This window comes from Colobus angolensis, unplaced genomic scaffold, assembly GCF_000951035.1.
Source record: "Colobus angolensis palliatus isolate OR3802 unplaced genomic scaffold, Cang.pa_1.0 Scaffold256, whole genome shotgun sequence".
Classification (NCBI taxonomy): Eukaryota; Metazoa; Chordata; class Mammalia; order Primates; family Cercopithecidae; genus Colobus; species Colobus angolensis.
Genome location: NW_012115777.1, coordinates 4114786 through 4137237, shown reverse-complemented (window position 1 = coordinate 4137237; position 22452 = coordinate 4114786). Strand labels below are relative to the sequence as shown.

The 22452-nt window shown below is 36.6% G+C and overlaps 1 protein-coding gene across 1 annotated transcript in view; it reads right to left on the bottom strand.

Moving 5' to 3' along the window:
• The window catches only part of ITPR2 (inositol 1,4,5-trisphosphate receptor, type 2), a 494095-nt gene that overhangs the window by 61120 nt on the left and 410523 nt on the right, over positions 1-22452 (bottom strand). The window contains exons 50-52 of the mRNA XM_011946983.1: positions 16124-16288; positions 12097-12292; positions 8084-8176 (exon numbers count right to left, since the gene is read on the bottom strand). Coding sequence (XP_011802373.1) covers positions 8084-8176; positions 12097-12292; positions 16124-16288 — 454 coding nt within the window. The remainder of the gene's footprint in view (positions 1-8083; positions 8177-12096; positions 12293-16123; positions 16289-22452) is intronic.

Sequence of the window (22452 nt, the reverse complement as noted above, 5' to 3'; positions counted from 1 at the left end):
GACAGAGAGACTCTGTCTCTTAAAAAAAAAAAAAAAAAAACAAGAATTCTCAGCAAACTGTCACAAGAACAGAAGACCAAACACCACATGTTCTCACTCATAGGTGAGAATTGAACAATGAGATCACTTGGACACAGGAAGTGGAACGTCACACACCGGGGCCTATTGTGGGGAGCGGGGAGGAGGGAGGGATAACATTAGGAGATGCTAATGTAAATAATGAGTTAATGGGTGCAGCACACCAACATGGCACATGTATACATATGTAACAAATCTGCACGTTGTGTACATGTACCCTAGAACTCAAAGTATAATAAAAAATTTAAAAAAAGGAAAAAAAAAACAAGCAAACAACAAACAAACAAAAATGCAGAAGTAGCAGTGATGCAAAGAGATAGAAATAGGGAGAGAAACTGTACACAGGTAATTAGAGGGGAGTCCCTCTAATTAATGTAGACTCTATATTAAGTAGTAGAATCGAGTTTGCCTTGACTCGTCAATGTTCTAAGACTTGAGTAGAAAGGCATTTCACATGCCAGGGACAGAACGCCCCAGAGGTAGAAAAATCTATGCTTGTACGATGAACAGCAAATAAACCAGTAAGTATGGGTGAGAGGAGTGGAAGACGAAGCTGGAGCAATAAACTGGGAGCTCTCTGTGAAGCTGTAGGGAGTTTGGATTTTATTGGGCAGGTAATGGAGCATCATGGAAAGCCTGAGTTGGGGTAGGGGAGGAAATATTCAAGGCGGTGATTTCTGACAAATAGTCTAGGGGTGATATACTGGATGAAATGAAGAGGAAAGAATGACTGGAGGTGGAAGGACCACTTAGGAGGCAGTTGCAATAATTCAGGCATGATGTTCTATGAGCCTCAACCAGGGTAATGGGAGAGAAGAGGCAAAGGATGAATGAAAGGAAGCTGATAGAACTGTAGGCAGAAGTGGAAAGGCAGCATTAAATACAACTCTGAGGCCTCCCAGTCATGGGTGACTTAGGAGAAGGATCGTCCCATTAGACCATAGAAATAGGCCATTTAGAAGGAAGAACTGGATGTAGGGTGTTTTGATGAAGGCAAGGAAAGCATCTCAGATGATTTGTATGTTTATAGAATGAGAAGATGATAAAACATTTTTAAAAGTCAGAGAGGACAAGAGAGTTCAGAGGATACTGTGATCCAAATTAAGGAAGATAGTAATTTTAAAGATGTCAAAATTGCAGAATAGTCAAAGGCAATGAGAAGCAAAGAAACGGTCACTGGATTAAACAATAGGGTCATCAGGAAACAGTAGGAAGAAGGCAAATAGTAGAGAAAAAGCAGTGCAGAAATTAAAGGAGAGAGAGTCGGTCAACTGTTTTACAGAGAAATTTGGCACTAAAGGAAGGAGACTAGTAGGATATGAGTTTTGGGGAATAAGAAAACCCAGAGGAAGGTTGAATTAGGACCTAAGATGTGTGTAGGAAGAGAGAGAGAGAACAGATGATGACAAGAAAAAGATTTCAGAGGTAAGAACAATGGTCCAGCTGATGGTGGCCATGAAGTAATGATAAACACAGGGGTAGTTATAAAAGAAGGGAGAGGGCCAGGCGCAGTGGCTTATGCCTGTAATCCCAGCACTTTGGGAGGCTGAGGCGGGCAGACTACCTGAGGTCAGAAGTTCAAGAACAGCCTGGCCAACATGGTGAAACCCTGTCTCTACTAAACATACAAAAATTAGCTGAGCGTGGTGGCACAAGCCTGTAATGCTAGCTACTCAGGAGGCTGAGGCAGGAGAATCACGTGAACCTGAGAGGCAGAGGTTGCAGTGAGCCAAGATTGTGCCATTGCACTCCAGCCTGGGTAACAAGAGCAAAACTCCATCTCAAAATAATTAAAAATTAAAAATTAAAAAAAAAGAAGAAGAAGAAGGGAGAGAACATGTTGCTTACAAACAAAAGGAAAGAATTAGTGAAAATAGACTTTTAATGTGGAGACATTTAAAAAAACTAAATATATACCTATGAAGGACTTAAAACAGTGCTTGGCATATAGTTAGGATTCAATACATTCTAGCTATCGTAATTATCCTTACTGAGAGATGGTAGTTAAATCTTATGAAAAGTTTTGGTTTTAAAACAATCAACAAATTCTATGCTTGAATTCTATGAGGTTAAATAATCCTCATTTTCAGTTGACTAGTAAAATACAGTATTTTTTCTTAATTTATAATGCAAATCAAATCTTTTATATGAGGGAAGGAATACAAACATATTTTAGTGGCTCTGAAATAGTTCCCTCTAATCTGAGGTGTTAATCTATAAATTTTAAAAAATATTGGCCATGCTTGAATAACAGTATTTAATAATGTCATTTTTCTGCTTTAATAATTAAATTATTCAGTGTTATGGTTTCTTAGAAAACAAGGGATTGTTGCTGAGACTCGTTTGAAAGTATGAATGCAAATGGACACCTCTTGTGGGTGGAACACCTGAGGTCAGGAGTTCAAGATCAGCCTGGTCAACATGGTGAAATACCTTCTCTACTAAAATACAGAAATTAGCCAGGTGTGGTGGCACATGCCTGTAATCCCAGCTACTCAGAGGCTAAGGGAGGAGAATCACTTGAACCCGGGAAGTGGAGGTTGCAATGAGCTGAGATCGCACCATTGTACTCTAGCCTAGATGACAGAGCGAGACTCCGTCTCAAAAATGAAAGAAAGAAAGAAAGAAAGAAAGAAAGAAAGAAAGAAAGAAAGAAAGAAAGAGAAAGAGAGAGAGACAGAGAGAGAGAGAGAAAGAAAAAACCTTATGCTTGTTAGTCTTAAGCTTTAATTATAATCAATTCATTGGTGGAAACGCTGATTTTAAAAATTTCAACTAGATCCAAACTGTCAGTACTGCTGGAAAAATAAATAAATAACAAGAAATAAAAATTTTAATGAGAAAAAAAAATTAAAACACTGGGGACCCAGTGGGAAGTGAAAATGTAGAATGCATTAAGGCTGACTGGTTTCAGTATTCATCAATCTTTTCTATTAAAGTAAAATACCCAAACATATTAAATTTGAATTATTCATAAATGTTAAGTGTCTGTGAACTTTGTCCTTTTTTATGTACATTCAAATGATTTTTACTTGTAAAATAACTATAATTGTGTTTTGTAAATTGTTGCGAAAAGACCTTGCTTTTTTTAAGGTGAATATTTTTGTTCAGGAACCAGGGAGGTCTGCAGCAAATGAAATACGAACTTTTTTTTTTTTTTTTAAACACAGTTGGTTGCCAGTTACTGTGTGAATTTTCTGGCACTGGGACAATGACCTTCCCTGCATCCACAGGAGCCCTCCGAGGGAGCTGGCCACTCTGCCTCCTAGTCACCGTGAGGCTTGTTATTAAGCTACTGTGTATGTCTGCGCCTTTTGTAACATGGACCTGCTGTCCACAAGGTAACAAACTAAGGCTGTCACAGATGCACACTAGGGTTTGCAAGTTAAAATTTAATCCTGGTCTTAGACATAGAAGTTATTTTTAAATTTAAGTGACACATGCTGCACAACAAACCCCAGGTTCTAGCTTTCACTCTACTTTTGCAGTTAACTACATGCAGTCAAAATTTAAAAGTGGCAAAGGCTAGCAGATCAAATCCATAGCATTTTCAAACAGATGAATTTTATCACTTACAATGTCAAATACAAAAAGTGTATGGGAGAAAGAGTAGATTAATACAGGCATTCCTGTACTTTCATTACTGATGGAGGAATACTCCCCAATTGTGAAAAGCTATTGCCACCATCTCTGGCTTCCGGCAGTATCTGTGACACACCTCCAGAGATGAAACTCCTCCACTCTCCAGATGGAATCCTCGCTTTCCTCCCTACTCTGGCAGCTATCCTTACAAAATCATCTCCACCTCTTCCCCCAACTCCTAGCTCTGCTGCAGCCTAAAAGATAGAGACTTTCCCCAGTGTGCCTGGGAGGAACAAGTCACCATTTGTCCATAGGAAGGAGAAATGATGTTCTTTGTGTAATATATTAGGTGAAGTGCAGGTTATAGAGGTTTTCCTGGGAAGCCTTTTATAAGAGTTTGTATTCAGGTTCATGAATAACAGTTTATCAAGCTTAACATTATTAATATTTTGGGCTGGATGATTCTTTGTTGTGGGCTGTCCTGTGCAATGCGGGATGCTTGGCAGCTTCCCTGAACTCTACCCACTAGATGCCAGTAGCACCCCATCCCAGCTGTGACAACCAGACATGTCTCTAGACATTGTCAGATGTTCCTGGGGGGTTGGGGTAGGGGTGGGGACAAAATAAACTCCAGTTCATAAATATGTAATAGAGAATATTTATATTCAAGAAATTGCCTTTAGTAGGTATAAAGAAAGGTTTAAAGAAAATCTATCCAAACATACTCAGTGAAATGAAATAATCTCAAATTTTGGTTAGGGAAGAAATAACTTATAGTGATCCTTTAATTTGGAGGCAATAAGACAGAATGTTGGAACCTAGGCTTTGAAATCTATGTCGATATATATTGACTAATTAGCTACGTGATCTTGGCAACCTATTTAATGCCTCTTTCCTTAGGGTCCTTACCTAAAATGTAAGGATAACTAGTAGTATCTATCTATCTCACAGGGTTGTTGTGATAATTAAGTGACATAATGCACACAATGTGCTCAACGCAGTACCTGAAATGAGTAAGCCTTCTCCACGTCCTTGAACATGTCTCAGGGCATTCACTCTCGGATGTTCCATGTGCCCTGAACACACTTCCCCCTCCTCTTGGCCTGACTAGCTCCTTCTCATCCTCCAAGTCTCAACTTAAGTAATTCCTCTTAGAAAGGTCTCTCTGTCTAATCTCCCAACAGCCAATCTCTATTGTGATGATCAGCCATAGCACTGCTAGTAATACTCACCTTATCTTATAACTTTTTATGTTTCCCTTACTAGAAGTTTTATAAAGGCCAGAATCATGTTTGTTTATTCAACACTGTGTCCTCAACACCTAGCATGGTGGCTGGCCCAGAGTATGGGCTCAACAAATGTAACTATATGAAAGAATGAATGAAGGAATGAATGTACAAGGCTTTTACTATATTATCATACTCATCATCAAGGTTTATACTGAATAGACTTAACTACTGTCCTGTTTTCTAAAAGTATTTACTTTTTAAATTTTAAGATCAAAATGTCACAACAGTATTAACATGTGAAATAATTACAATAGACCATCTGGTTGAGCATCAACAGTCATGCCTGGGGAGCTGTATAAAGCCTAACATTTGCAGGATTACACAGAGCTGGGCAGTCAACCATCCTGGGGGAGTCTCACACTATGAATGACCTGGAAAACCCCATTCTAGGAGAGTGGCCCTGGCAGTTCTCTCTGTCCGTGCCTTGGGAGCCCTGGCTACCACACTGTGGGTAAGACTCAGATCCTCTGCTGGGCCCACTGGGTCAGCCCTCTCTGTACACTCTGGAAGAAGGACTACTAACTTTGTTGCTGGTTCACTAGCAAAGCAATATTTTGTCTTGAAATCAAACCACAGTTAAAGTATATTTGCTTTAAAATAAAGGAAACAATAGTAGAGAAATGTTCAGAGATAGAAGACCAATGCAAGCATAGGGCCACTGATACTTGGAACCATGTTGTTAAAATAAAATAATAAAAAGTTAATAATAAACTTTTTAACATATTATTTTTCATACTCAAGGGGAAAAATGTTGAATTGAAAAAGAAACAAATACTGATGACAATCATCTGAACTTTGGGGTGGCCAAAGAGATCCCAAGAGTCATTTAATTTTACCCAGCTATTTCAACTATGTCCAAGTTTTCAAAATATCTCTTTCTAAAAAGTGATTTTTTAAAAAGTCACGGATAATGATGGAAAATGAGGGACACCTGTAGAGCTGAATTTGAGACTGTGACAGATCCTGCAAGCTGCTGAAAAATGCTGTTTGACACCAAGACAAGATACTAAAGTGGATCACTAAAGAGACAGCGTGAGTTAGGACCATCCCACGCTATCAGTGCATTCAGTACACGTTCAGACTAACCTCAAATTAGAAACGTAGCAGACATCATGTATCTGGGCTTTGGCAAAATGTCTTTGATAAAGAGTCTCATAAAATCATTTCAAAAAAGATAGAGAAACATGGGCTGAATGATATTAACAGTTTATTTAAGAGAGATTTCTATGCAACTGAAGAATTGTGCAAAATGCAACCCTGTCCATGTGAGAGCATGTTCTAGAGCTTAGCACTGCGCTGCTGTCCTATGCATTTCTGGCACATTTAATGGAAATCTTCTAGAACAGAGGCTGGCAAAAAAAAAAAAAAATTTCTGTAGCCAGATGGCAAATATCTTAGGCTTACATACAGTTTCCCTCACGTTTTTCTTGAAAAAAAAAATAAAAATTTTACAATCATTCTTAGCTCTAGGGCTGTATAAAACTAGGGCAAGTCATATTTTCCCATGGGACATAGTTTGCCATCTTCTGTGTAAGGGTGTGTCAAACTTGAGGACATAAGGGAGAATAAATATATTGCTTGACAGAATCCGGATCCATACAGACACCGTGAGGCTCATGGCACATTAGAACAGGAAGGGACCTGAAACCTAGAGATCATCTGGGCAAAAACCTCCTGATCTATTCACTGGTCAAACTGGGATATCCTGGGATTATGGGTTGGCAAAAATATATAGAAAAAAATGCATGGGCTTCTATTTGAAGTCCCAAACTCCTAATTATATGAGAACAGGGTGGCTGTTTATGACTTGACAGCTGAACCAGTGAAGGATGGCATTTTAGCCAACGGTCAGCCAAATATGGGTCAAGAGTGTGATGTGGTTCTAAACTCCAGTATCCAGAATAAGATAGCACCTTTCAACTGCTTGCCCTGGAGTGTCATGGCAGTAGTCACTGTTACAGTATGTGAGGAAGGCTAAAGAAATTGGAGGTGTTTAGACTGGAGAATGCAAATAACAGGATTTTACAAACTGCAGAGCACAATACTGCTATATGAGTCAAGAATGAGCTGGTTCTTATTGTGAGCCTTGACTGGGAGAGCAGGCAGCAGGGGGGAGAAGTTCTGGTGACAGCTGCCCACAGTGCCTATGGCTGCTGGGACACTGGATGGAATGTATTTTAGGTGCTTAATTCTCTCTTTAGGTCAAAAAGCATAAAATATTTACAGTAGAAGGGTCTATTCATTATTCCTCAAGCAATAGTCCAACATCTCAAGGAAAAGGACATTTAGGAAAGAAAGCACTATCACTATGACCAGACAAACAGTGTGGTCCCAGATGGAAACTGAGGAACTCCACACCTACACTACGCTTAACTCTTTCTTCCCTTATCTGTCCTAAGTCTAACTTTGCCCTCTGTAGATACAACACATCAACTCCTACTAAATCTGCTCCTTTTTGTATACGACCACCCTTGAGATATTTGAAGACATACACTCCCTAAATCTTTGCTGCTTCAGGAAACAGATCACTAACTTCTACAGTTCATTAAATATCACACATGCCATAGTTTCCAGACTGCCACATCCTATGAGATCAATTCATAGTTTAAAAAATTATTTTTGTATGTATGGTTCCATTTGATCCTGTGGAGGAAGGGAAAGTTTCATTCTCATTCTCTCTCTAGAGATAGGCAGGCAAGTCATCTGAACAAAGTCCAGGAAATTTGCATAACTGTCCAAGACACAGAGCTATAGGGTGTCAGGTCCAGGATTACTACCAAGTCCTTTGAGTTATAAGCCCATGCTCTTCCCTATCCTGTGTTAAAGGCTACACAGCTAAAAGGGATTCAGTGTGGTTTGCAATATGGTAATAGAATCTTCAGCAGCACATACCACAGGGTAAATGTGCTGAATCCTCCTGAGTAGAAACAATACAAGGGACAGGAGAGGGGTACAAAATGACCAATGTGGGAATCTTTTCTCCAGTTCAAATCATCTTGGTTCTTTTACCCTCTATTCTTCTATTTCAATCCATCATGAAATTTGTAGAGCAACTCCCTAAGATGTAATAATATTTACCAAATAAAACTTCAGAGATATCAAGTTCATACTGACCCAGAGTCCTTTATACAAACCTGTATTTGAAGCTGGAATTGTGGGTGAACAGTTCTCCTTGGCACATGCTTCCATCATGGTAGTTAAAGTCATGGTAGGCACTTGATGACTGCCTAAGAAAATACAAAGTAGTACATAATATAGAGTCAAATATGCACCTGATGAAAACTGAACCTACAGTTCTAAAGATATGTAAATTAAAGCCATTCATACTACAACTTAGCTGTGTTCCTAAAGTCCTAGGAAATTAGTATGGAATTCTGAACACAGTTTTGCTTATTGAAGCAATTTTATAAATGGAGAATAGGTTCATAGCCCAACCCACTAAAAGCCTTTTATACCTTTTTTAAGTGGTTGAGATAAAGTATTAATACTGTAGACCTTTACAACCATGTGTAATAATGTTTCTATGGGCAAACTCATTCAGGGTTCTGACTTGGGATGCCAGGAACGTATTTCCCTCAATGCAGTTGGCAGTCCCTGAGCCCTAAGCCACTGGTCCCTACAGCTGAGGCAGGGACTGCTGCTGGTAGTGGTTCTAATGGTTAGGTACAGGCTCTAGGGAACTAAGGGCATCATATGCCTTGGGGAGCAAGAATCTTCTGCCAGATCTGTGTTCAGGATCTTCTGTTCTTCCATAGTCCCCAGGAATCCATCTGCTTCCTGGCTCACCACCTATTTCCCTGACCCAGAATAGAGTAGAAAATAGGCACCCTCCTATTTGTATGAAACAATGTTTCATTTTTAAAAATGTTTTTGTTAGTAACAAATATGAAGTAAAGAGGTTCCTCTCAAACCTATTTTTCACGTAGAGCCATCAAGGGAAATCTTTATGATGGAGAGACAAGGGTGGGTCCAGTTGCAGCTACAAAGGTTGTAGCAGTATTGATGTGCATTTCCCAGCAATGCCACACCCTGGTTACCCTGACTCGGACTCATCAGCTGAGGTGGGGTAGAAGTGGCAAAGGAAAGCTGGAGTTTGGAGGAAACATGAGGAGGCAGAGTGAGGCTGAGAGAGCTAGTGTCCTCCGCAGAAAGGGTCCACAGATTTACCTCCATCCCCTGAGGGTGGGCACATCCCCATTAACCCTAAGTTGAGGGTGGGTGGGTGTAGGGGGTCAGAAAGTGAGAGGAGAGGAGTATGCCCTGTGGCCATTCCCTTACTTAAAGCATTCCCTTACTTACTGAAGCATCCTGCTAGGCTCCACAGGCCCAGAGCTGAGGCTTGGGAGAACAACAGTCAACTAGAGGACATGGAGATAAATCTGTGGACCTTATAATTGAATGGAGACAGTGAAGTACAGATTTTTTTTTAATGTAATACATCAGAGGAGGAAGAAGTGAATTCTAGGAGGGGGAAAAAAAACAGAAAGCTTTTTGGAAAAGGGTCCATCTAAAGGAGTCATAGGACTTAGATTCATCAAGGTAAGGCAGGGAGCAAAGGGGGTGATTCCAGGTGCAATTTGTCTGACAAAAGGCACAGAGGTCAACAAAGGCATGGACCAGCCAGAGTGACCAGAGCTACCAGCCACTACTTTAAACCAAGAACCCCACATCCAATGCAGATCCAAAGGCTGTGAACCAATGAGAGACAGTGAGAGCTGTGGTTGGAATGAGTAATTTGGGCAGGCAGAAGAGAGGCTGCAGGTGGGGAAGCTACATGGCGGCTCCTGCAGAATTCTGGGTGAGTGGAAATGAAGGTGAGAAACAGAAGTCGTGAGAAACAGGAGAGTGGCCCTGAAAATGGGGAAGAGGGACAGGTGTGGGTGAGAGAAACTGTCACCTCCACTTCTCAACAGATCCTTCTCTCCAAGTTCACAGACTTTTCTAAGACACCAATTTCCTGATCATTGCTCAAGTGGCAGCTATTTCATCGATCAAGCCAGATTCCTCTGGTCCTACAGGCAGGATCTGTGTTTCCAATGGCATTTGCCAATTACCCATCCTCTACTCTCACAGGACCCTGTGATGGCTTTACCATTCAGCTTTAGAACTCTCAACCTCTCCCCGTTGCTCCCACCAACTGGTTTTCTGATCTTTTCTTCTCATTCGCTAAAGAGTTGCATACTTCTTTCCAAATTTCACTGGCTACCCAGGGGTGTTCTCAATGTCACTCAATATACATAGTCAACTTTGCAAGTAAATAGTGTTCAATACATGAACGAATAAACTTAGCTCTGTGTATCAACAGAGACAATATATGGCATTAGAAATGAAATTTAAAATATTGTGAAAACAAGGGTGTTTTTCCTAGGGCATCATGTCATGTATAATCTCAATCTATGAAACAAACACTCTTAATCTATGAATAACCAAGGGTTTAACTTTGTTAACTGTTCCCATATGCTGGGTTTTCATCGTATTTATAAAAGCTTATTTAACAGCATTCTATATGAATGTACATACATTTTTAATAAAGAGCTTGAAACTTCTGGTCTACTGTTGTCCATTTTGTAAAAAACAAAAAAAGAAAAAAGGCATTTCTCCAAGGAAAATATTTATATTCATAATACAATGATAACCAAGTTACTTTTTAAAGAGCACAAAATATTTACCACTTGATTCATAAGACAATAATTGCTGCACACATTTTGATTTCATAAATTACGATTCAGTGTTAGACTCAATCTGTACTGAGTTACTCAATGTCATCATGCCTCAAATCTAGTAAGTAATTAAAATAATTAATGTGGAGGTTTTGGGAAGCAGACAGTCTATATATATACACACACACATACATACATACAAACACAGGTCCCTATATTTATACCTGTAAAATTCTGGGAAAAGTAACATTTAAGGAAGAAGAACAAGAAAGACAGTAAGAGAAAATACTTTATGTTCTTGTGAATAAAGAATAATACCTAGGTATAAAATTCAGGACAGTCTCAAGTTTAATAACTTCCAGTCCACATATATGATGTTTCCATTCTGTGCTTTGATGACTGAGACTTACTAATAGACTTAAATGCCATAATCTAAGAAAGACACTACCATATATTATCAATTTAGTAATTAACAAATGTTTGTTAAAGGCAAGAGAGAATACCATTTGCCAGGCATCACTAATTAAATCCTAGTTTTAAATGTAATGGCTTGAGGAGAAAGAGTGTCATATTTTGGTTTCCATTCTCTACAACCCATAGTCAACAGAATCACCCAGAGAAACCATTAGCAAAGAGCAGAACTATGATTTCTACCCAGCAAAGCAGGAGAGGAGGAAAAAGAATAATAAACTTCGGAAGCTTAACCAAAACAATACAAGGTAGGAAAGGGGGAAACACACTTCAGAAAGCTCAATAAATAAAAAAATCAAAATAACACAGAGAGAATAAAGCCTAACACCACAGGAATCACACTGATTATAAATGAATGGTGTCTAACCAGTAGCAACAAAAATAAAGAGAGTATAAAAATTCTGAAAGTCACACACTGATAGATTTGGTCCATGAATCCCAATATTTTGAGCATGTCTTCTTTGTTTTGCTCAATATTTTGAGCAAATTTCTTATGATCTGGTGGTTTCAAATCAAAGCATTTATCATTTTCAATTATTTAAGTACAATATTATATACTATGATCAAACATGTATGGAATAATGATTGTGAATGATGCTCGCTGTTACTTTTGGGGGAGACAGGGAAAAAGAGGGAGAAAAGATTTTTAAAGTTATTATCCTGCATTGAAGTTGCTGACTATCTTTTGGATAGGGGGGTGTCCTCAGCTTTATTGAAACTTTCTTACTGAGACTGCGCTGGGATGATGTTTCTCGTGTAAGTATTTCCCTGTACACACTGACAGCTAATATACAGCCTAAGAGTACTTCACATTCCTGACTCTTAGTAGTAAACAAACATATTCTCAAAAGAATAAAAGAAAATGTTTCCTCCATTTGGGTTTATCTGTAAACATATTCTCAAAGGAATAAAATAAAACATTTCCTCCATTCGGGTTTATCTGTAATCCTGTTAACAAGCTACACACAAGTCATATCTGCCATCAGAGAAACCTCATTTAGTGGTAATAGCAATACCTGTAACAGGAGTTCGGTTTTTCAGCCTATCAACTTCCATAGTGAAGTCATCCTTCAAAAAAAGGAACCCAATAATGGAAAACAGGTAGACGAGGATGAGAGCCAGGACTGCAGTTAGAATAATTGAGCGGCCATTTCGTGTGACACTTTTTATGACATTCAGCAGAGTCTCTTCTCTGTACACCAAATCAAAAAGCTACAAAGATAAAGAAAACAGTAATAAGAAAAGAAGGCATTGGAGGAAAAGGTGAACAAACATAAATATAATTACAAATACAAATGCAAACCATTCTAGTTTATATATAAAAAAAAACCTAAACCACCTTAAAATGAACCAAAGTATTTATTTCTTCTCCAGCTAGAATATATTAATAAACTGTTTTTCTGTAAAGATACATCTAGCACAACATATAATGTGCATCTGTGGGTTTCATAACCAACATAGTATCAATTTACTAAAACATTATAGAAATAGCTTAGTTTTGGCCGGGCGCGGTGGCTCAAGCCTGTAATCCCAGCACTTTGGGAGGCGAGACGGGCGGATCACGAGGTCAGGAGTTTGAGACCATCCTGGCTAACACGGTGAAACCCCGTCTCTACTAAAAATACAAAAAACTAGCCGGGCGAGGTGGCGGGCGCCTGTAGTCCCAGCTACTCGGGAGGCTGAGGCAGGAGAATGGCGTAAACCCGGGAGGCGGAGCTTGCAGTGAGCTGAGATGAGGCCACTGCACTCCAGCCTGGGCAACAGAGCGAGACTCTGTCTCAAAAAAAAAAAAAAAAAAAGAAATAGCTTAGTCTTACATTTGAATTCAGAAAAGTTATATTGTACTTTACCAACTTAGCTACTTATTCTTTATTTTTAGTCTTACTGATATTCTGCTGTTACTTCCAGAATATGTAAAATGGCTTAAGTGAGAATGCTGAATTAGGTCCTCATAAGTGATGAATAATTGAGAAATTCATTAAATGTATTATTTAATCAAGGGATTAGAGATGAAATTTAAAAATATTTGGAAAATGCCAACATCCTTCCTTAGTAACAGGGTATAATGAGGAAAAAAAAACCTATTACTTTAGTATATACTTGGAAATGGAAGTAGAAACAAAAATATAATATGTAATTTTGCTAATTGACTTTCTCTAATAGGTTACTACCTATTTTGTCTTCAGTAGTAGAAAATCTATGCATTAGTCAAGCTCTGTGTTTGCAATCTGTAGTAGACACTAAGGACAATTTAATTTATTGCTACATTATAAAGTTGAAATTATACATTAGAAAGTACATGTTTTATTATTAAAATCTGGTTAAATGCAATAAAATCACATTCACTTTTAGAAAGGTATAAATATCTGTTTGGAAATGAATAGTATTTTAAAAATTGGAATAATTGGAGTTTGTCTTCTATCTGCGGGCAGTAATTAGAGTTTCTGAACTAGCTGAAATGATCAATTATGTGTCATATACCCTTTCAGGGCCTTGTCTATTTTTTTTCTGAGTACTGAGGGTTATACAGTTACTGTCCAATTTAATTGTAGTCTTGCAAATAATTGCTGTCTAGATATTAACTTGTTTGCTCACCTTAGGAAACTGCTATTTTATGATGGTTAAATTTTTTTAAAGTCTATTTTGCTATCTACTTACCTCCTGGAAGGAGCAGTCAGCTTTAGAAATAAAGTCAATATTCTTCAGTACAGACAAATTAACTAATGCACATTCAACTTCCAAATTGTCGACACTGTGGCTTATTAAATTTATTTAAGCAGAAAGTTGACATAGTTGAGATTTTTCTTTAAGTTAACTCAGCAGAGGTTTAAAGAAAAAAAAAAATCTGGCAATGTGCTGTAGTTCAGCCCTAGAGGAAGTTTATAGCTTTCAGAAGCTCCTGGGATGCTTGCTAAAAATGCATATGCCTGGGTTCCATTCTAGGCCCATGGAATCAGAATCTTACAAAAGCTGTTGACATTGGGCAGGCTGATTGTTCTTTCCATTTATTTCTGAAAACAAAATCTAGAGTGTGGTTTTTATTATTCTGGATAAAGGACTGACAATTGTGGGTACAACAGGTAGTTAATATTCAAATATTTTTTCAAATATAAAAAATCTTTAAAAATATGCTTACATATGATTTTTGGTATTATGTATATTACAATTTTCTTCTAGTACTCTAAACATCAAAATAGACTATATCCTTTTCAGAACCAACCCAATAAGAACAAACTAGCATCAATACTGTAAGATTTGAAAGATAAAAGACCAGAGGAAAATACAGCTAGAAAATGGGGTTAATAAAAACATAAACATGAGTACATCATTTCACATGTTTTTCATGTTATCTGATATGGTTTGGCTCTGTGTCCCCACCCAAATTTCATCTCGAATTAAATCGCCATGTGTCAGGGGAAGGACCTGGTTGGAAGTGACTGGATCATGGGGTGATTTCCCTCATGCTGTTCTTGAGATGGTGAGGGAGTTCTCTGGAGACCTGATGGTTTTTAAAGCAGCAGTTTCCCCTGTGCTCTCCTCTCTTTCTTTTGCCACCGTGTAAGACATGCCTTGCTTCCCCTTTAACTTCCACCATGATTGTAAGTTTCCTGAGGCCTCCCCAGCCATGTGGAACTGTGAATCAATTAAAACTCTTTTGTTTATAAATTACTCGGTCTCAGGTAGTATCTTCATAGCAGTGTGAGAATGGACTAACACATTCTCTGTTTGATGGATCTTGATGTTCCTAGTCTCCCATACTATCCCTATCCATTTTATAAACAAGAAAGTTGAGCACAAAAGTATTATAAATTCATCAAATCCTATACATTAAACGGGTATAGCTTTCTGTATGTCAATCATACTTCAGTAAAGTAGTTTAAAAATTACAGAATATTACATGTCAGTCAGGTAAAAGTGCTGGGTATAATAGGACTTTATATATCACAGACAGGTTAAAAAATGAACTTTTCTGGTGAATCAGGGCAAAAAGAATTCATTTAGATTGTTAGAACAGAAAAAATATCTACTAATGAATAATCTAACTTAACTGCCTATAAGTTTATATGAAAATACAATAGACAAATCTACTCTTCACTGTGGCTCTTTCAAATGTTTGAGGGTATATGGAAAATTGGCCTCATTTCAGTCTTCTCAAATGGGTGTGCTAGATAATAGGGAGGCAGGAGGTGCTGGATTTGTCCCTCATGACTCAGGCAAATTTTTCAACAAAATGTTTTTAGATCTTTAACTTGTTTTCAGGGATCATCTCATTGGACAATGCTCTCCACTGCATGCCAACTATGAACTAGAAAGATAAATAAATTGTTCCTATGGCATCATGATGGTAACCTGGTAGTGCTTTTTAAGTCTCAAAATATTATCACATATGTGTATTGACTCCTCTCCTGGTTTATGGCTATAAACCAGTACATACGTAGGAAGGTAAATCAGAATTTGTTTAAAAAGCAACCTTTAGAAAAAAATCTGAAAGAGCTGCTTAATGAGTTAAATATATGTAGATAAGTTTAACAGCAATGACATATTAAACCGATAACTAAAAGACTGTTCTTAAAACAACTGTCTTTTTGTTATGATTTTTTTTAATTCCCCTCATTTTACTTACATGCCACTCTAAAGGTATGCATAATTTTTGATATTATAAATAAAATACAGTGATTTCAGTACCGAAGAAAATATACTCCTATTTTGTCTCCCACACTCTGTAGAATCTTTAAATGTAAAGGGAAATATTAGTTGGCTGAAAGCAAAAGCAGCCCTTGTCATGTGAAGCCTGGGTCAAGAGGTGGGGTGACTGGTTGCTTCTCAGAGAGGAAATAAAGAACTCCACCACCTGTGTGGTTTCCCAAAGAAAAAAAGACTACGAATGATAATAATTCACGCTTTTCCTAGGAAATTCTAAAAATAACATAATTTGTCCTAAATGTCAGGCTTTGCTTAAAAAAAAATCAAAGGAAGAGGCATAAGAAGCAGCAGCATTGTATACTTTTTCAGCAGTGATTGTCCACATAGCGATGTACTCACCAGGAAGCTATAGAAGAATTCATGGACAAAAAGGCCCAGCATGCAAACCAGGACATATGCCACGTGATAGAGAAAGGCCATATCCAGGATGACTGCTCGGTACCCACGGGTGAACGTGCCACGATTTCCAACAAAACTCACCAGAAATACAATTTTATTACAAAGCTAAAGGGAGGAAAGGATTAGAGATTACTGTCTTATTTATCCTGAAACTCACATGAATGAAAACTATTATTCATAAAGTCCATGACTTTTTGACATGGATGAAACTATTATTCATTAAAATCTATGACTTTTTGACATGGATGAAAACTATTACTCATAAAGTCCATGACTTTTTTCATAATTTCTCATTTTATAGTTCTTCAGCATTGCTTACAAATTGGCATGTAAACATTATACATGCAAAACTTGCATCCTTTGCAGCTTCAGGAAGAGAGAGAATGATAAGAGACTATGCAATCAAGACAGGTCTGGATTTAAATCTTGGCTCTTCCATTACTGTTGTATGACTTAGTTCATGCAGTTGAAGGACTTGATGGTTTATTCTGAAAAACTGGAATAAAAGAATTTCCACCTCATAGAACCCCTCAGATGATTAAATGATATAATATGTACGAAGTCCTTAATACAATGACTCCTAAAAATATTACTTTTATTATATTTTTATAGTAAATGTAATATGTAAAATGTTTTTATGATGCTGTAAATATAACAGAAAAATATATTTTCAGAAAATATCCAGAGATCTGTTCTTGATTTTGTGTTTTTACTCTGTCTACTGAGTAGTATTTTAAACAAGTAAGTGATTAAAATTATTTTTGCATTTAATTTACTTTATATACATAGAAAATATAAATATACTTACATACCTGAGTCAAAATAATGTATGTATATATTTTCTAAGCCCTATGTGTGATAATAACTCAACAAACATTTTGGAGTGTTTATTACGCTTCTGACCATAAACAGTATTTATATTCAAACCACATTTTATATTGCCTTTTGTGGCATAATTTTGGAACGTAGAAATTTATACTGAGATCCTTTGGCAATAACAACGATGTGTGTGCACTGATTTATAAACTTAGCACCATCTATTTAGTTCTAGAATCACTGCAGTAATTATAAACCAAAGGGCCAATTTTGTGTCTTAGTCATCAAGGAAAGAATTACAGATTTCAAGGGTTTACAGTTTGCTCTTCTTCATTGTTCCTAGTTCTTTAGGTTATCTAATGAAACCATATTTGTCCTTAAATGTCCATTCCTAACTTTGGAAAAACAGGTTTCTCTTTGCAACATTGTTGATTTGTTCAATATATATTAACAAATTATGGAATGATTTTTAAATAACATAAGAAGGACCATAACACTTTGAAGCAGATGCAAAATTCGGGGGATTGGAAGACCTTTTCCTTTCAATTTCTGAAGTTCAAATCAATACAGATGAAGTGAGAAATGGGTTACTATTACATGTTTTGAAGAGCCAACCGAATTAACATAGCAACTAAAAAGGCCAAAACTTTCCTAAATTTCTCCCCTGCTGATTAAGCATCCTCTCAATAATCAATGTCATTACTTCATTCATGTCTTACTTCACTGTTTAGTGTTTCATCATCAATATTTTATGCTATTATTAAGGATAGCTGTAGCAGAATGGATGCCTTTATATTTTCAGCCCAAGAGTAGGTTTAATATTATAAGAACTTATTATTTTAAAACCCAGGAAACATATAAAAATGCTAATCTATATGACATATTTAACAATAAACACCCCTGAAAATGGTGAAAAAGTGTCCAGAAGAAGAATATGCAGTAGTTAATTATTTAAATTGTTTTAAATGCCCATTATTATTTAAATTTGTACTATTTACCTTGATTCGCCCACCAGAGTTCAATATGAAATAGAAATAAGTTGTATAAAAATAAAATTAATAATTGGAGTCATGAATTTTCAGAAAGATGAATATGTCTAAGACACATTGTTTATATGATCTCTAATTCTCTAAATGAAATCATAAAAATGATGCAGAAAAACTATTTATAAGTTCCATATACTGAGGAAAAAAGTACACTGAGTTTAAATTATCAAAAAGAACAATACGTTTCATTTCTAAAATAATGCAAAAACAAGGCCACATTTCTTCCTAAAAGAGACTCCACCATTTTCACCTGAAAAATAAAGATTTGCCTTATTTGTTTTCAGGTTTTGTTTTTTGTTTTATTTTTAAACCTTGATCTAGAGCCTGACGAATAGATTCCTGTTCTCTTCACTAAGTCTTGACATGGAGTGGAGTTGATACTGACAGTGGCGTCCACCTATTTCTGCTGAGATCAAAAACAGGGAACTTGGTGTCCTTTTGTTTTCAAGTGTTCATGTGAAGGGGAAATATGTGCAGGAATAAATGATTTGGGTGGGAAAGAAGTTGAACTGTGAATTCTCCTTTCTTCATGAAATTTACAAATTGTTTTCATACAGAATTTTCCATGAAAGCTTGGAATATTTATGCCAACAATGAGCAAGTTGCTAAAACAGTCTCCCTTTTCATGTCATTAAAAAGTGGACATTGTCTAACCAGTCCTTCATTTGTCAATGCCATTATAGCAATGGTCCATGTGGGTGACGAAAAGTGGATGGTGTGCCCAGGAAACTGGGCAAGATGGTCACAAGGCTCTTCTGAGCTGGTGCTAAGAGGTTCCTCAAGTCAACACACAAATGTCAATTTGAAGGACCATAACTGTCCTATATATATATAGATATATATATATATTTTCTTACTCTGTCTATTATTCAAAGCCATCCCTGATACAGTTTTTGTTGGGGATGAGGTGAATTGTGTGATTGTGGGGAGAGGGATGGAATTGAAACAGCATCAATGCAAGCTTTGGGACAGTTTTTAAAAAATGATAATACACCATCCAAATGATTTACCAATAGGTCTTCTGAAAAAAAAAGCGAAATTAATGTTTGTTTAATTATTGTATACTAAAGTAAGTTCATTACATTTATTTAAATTTACTTAAATTATCTATTTGCAAATTATGAAATCATTACTAATTATTTACTAAACAACTAAATTACTAATTATTTACTAAATAATATATTTAACTAATTAATTAGTTAACAATATAGTAATTAATTAGTAAATAATTTAAACTATAAAGTATACATGAAAATACTACTTATTTAATCAATAATGTAACAATTATTACTGAATAATAATAAAATGCTACTTTATTGAATAATTTAACTAATTATTTAATTAATTAGATACTTTATTAGTTAAATAAGTTATTCAAGAAAGTACTGTTTTCATATATACTTTATAGTTATTGATATGTCTTTGCAGGACTTTTAACGGTACAGTATAGTGGAAAGACACTGAATTCGAAGGCGGGTCATCTGGTTCCAGTTTTGGCTCTGCTACTAATTTCTTGCTTTGGTAAATCCTCCTGGTGTCTATAGGACTTTGTTTTCTCATATCTAAAATGAAATGCCTAGAAGGGAATAATCCTTAAGCTCCCTCATAGCTGTAAAATTCTGTGTAATATCCTTTAAATGTTACTATTTTACTTGATCACAGACATTTATAGCTGCTTTATCTTTGTCTTTACCGTATTCATTTGGTGTTATTTGGTACTCTGTCCCTGATCAAGAATTCTATCCCCATCTTACATTGTTCCTATGGGAACATGACCTATTTTTTAGGAATAAATTGTATAAGAAAAAGACTGTCTACTTATTTGTTGAAAGGTAAAACTGAATTTATGATTTGCAACTCAATTACCATATTTTCATCAACCATGTAAGTTAAACTTCTTACTAAAAATGAGATGGTTTGATTCAAAAATCTCCATTTCAGGGGCATTACATCTAAGGCAGGATAAGGTTCTAAGATCAATGTGTAAGGCAAAATTTGCATGCAGTCAAAATCACCCTGGAAATCTCTTAAATTGCTGACAAAACAGAACAGTAAGCACAGGTCCTGTAAATGGTAGTGTCTCTTACTAAATTCAGCTCATCCTACTTTAACCCCAGCACTGCAGCAGTTTTCTGTTTCTGCAACTAGAAGTAGTTAGGAGCATTCAGTGACCATATTATGTGAAAAAGAGTGTGTGTGTGTGTGTGTGTGTGTGTGTGTGTGTGTGTGGAGAGAGACAGAGAGACAGAGAGAGAGAGAGATAAAATGAAAGTTGTTTACTCCGAATATATCATTGAATTTGTGTAAGTTAAATGAACATACGGTGGAACTCAACCTCACAAATTAGCATTAACATGAGACCTCCCAGAAAGCTATCTACAGGTAAGTAACTAGGCACATTACCCTATTAAATTTGAACACAGTGGCTCATTGTTAGTAGACTAGCTATCTGCTAAGCTCCATTTGCTTCTCTCTGCAAATGGTGAGACCAAGTTATTAAATGAATTACACATTTCCAGGTACTATTAGAAAGGAAAAATCATTGTTGGTAAGAAGTTTAGAAGATATTAAAAGATCTTTTTCTGATATTTTACTACATTGTTATTTATTTAAAAGTCTGAACAACAAAAATTAATGGAGTGGTTAAACCGATTATATAACACCCATATGACTGGAAATAACAGTTATTAAAATGAGATTTACAAATAATTTTAATGATATAAAAAATATTAAGTGACCCCAAATTTATATGTGTGCTTATAGTTGTCAGAATAATGTATTAATTTCCATTACCAACACCCAACAATTCAGTGCAGAGGGAAGAAAACTAGACTGGGTTATAAGATGTGCTTTATAACTGAGAAAAAAACACTTGAATTTTTTGAAATATCTCAAATATTGAGATCACTTCTGTGACAAGGCAAACTAGTTGAAATCTAGACCAACTGCTAGTTTTAGAAATGAATAAAGACAATAAAAAAGAAGCCAGTACTAAGTGATTGAGTAACATAACACAGGTTGAGGATTTTCCTCCCTCTTGATTCCTTTTCCAAAAATAAGACTTTCTGCATTGGCTTAACATTGTGAAAGACAGAATCCAGAAAAAACTCCCCGAGAACCAAAATACAAATATTTTTACAATCAGAATAAGAATGTTTTACAATTAAAGGGTGCTTCATCTATTATTACAGATAGTTGGTAAACAGCTGCTATTGCTACTATTCTATCATTATCACCATTACTAATCTTTTCTAAATCTTTTCAACTCACCTTCTCAACAACCCAGTGAAGATAGATCAGGCTTTAGCATCTTCCCTTCACTAATGAGAAGAATGAAATTCAAAGTCTTGCTGATTTGCCTAAAGTCTAGAACTCGGATGGTCATTAAGGCAAAACTGTCAGGTAGATGTCTTCTTTTGTTTTTCTTATTTCTGATACCTATACTTTTAGCATTTATAGTTTCACCTCTTACACAATGCAAACTTTTAAGTGTAAATAAATTAAGTTAATAAATGTACTAAAACTTAAGGTACAAAATATGACTAATTGATGTTTTCATGTATTTATTTTCTACCTCCTGGGTAATAATAAACCATAAATAGCTTTGTAGTGAACTTGTTTTTTGGTTTTTGTTTTCTCCTTTTTGAGACGGAGTCTCGCTCTGTTCCCCAGGCTGGAGTGCAATGGCGTGATCTCGGCTCACTGCAACCTCCACCTCCTGGGTTCAAGTGATTCTCCTGCCTCGGCCTCCTGAGTAGCTGGTATATCACAGGCACAAGCTATCATGACCAGCTAATTTTTGTTTCATTTTGTTTTGTTTTTGAAACAGAATCCCATTTTGTCACCCAGGCTGTAGTGCAGTGGCCTGATGTCAGCTCAGTGCAACATCTACCTCCCGGGTTCAAGTGATTCTCTGGCCTCAGCCTCCCGAGTAGCTGTGACAACAGGTACGCACCACCACACCATACTAATTTTTATATTTTTAGTAGAGACAGGGTTTCACAATGTTGGCCAGGTTGGTCACAAACTCCTGACCTTGTGTGATCCGCCCAACTCAGCCTCTCAAAGTGCTGGGATGACAGGCATCAGCCACTGTGCCCAGCAGTGAACTTGTTATGTTAAAAATGAAGGTAGATGATATTCGCTAAAACATTTTTATTTTATTTTTTGTAGAGATGAGGTCTCACTATGTTGACCACACTGGTCTCGAACTCCTGTCCTCAAGCAATCCCCCTGCCTCAGCCTCCCAAAGTATTGGGATTACAGGCATGAGCCATAGCACCCAACCTAAAACATTTTCATTAATCCACATAATATTAAAATTATAGATAAAATTTTTTTCTATCTATATCTACAACATAAAAATGACAATTATTCCACTGAATGTGTTTGTCCCAAATTAAAGTT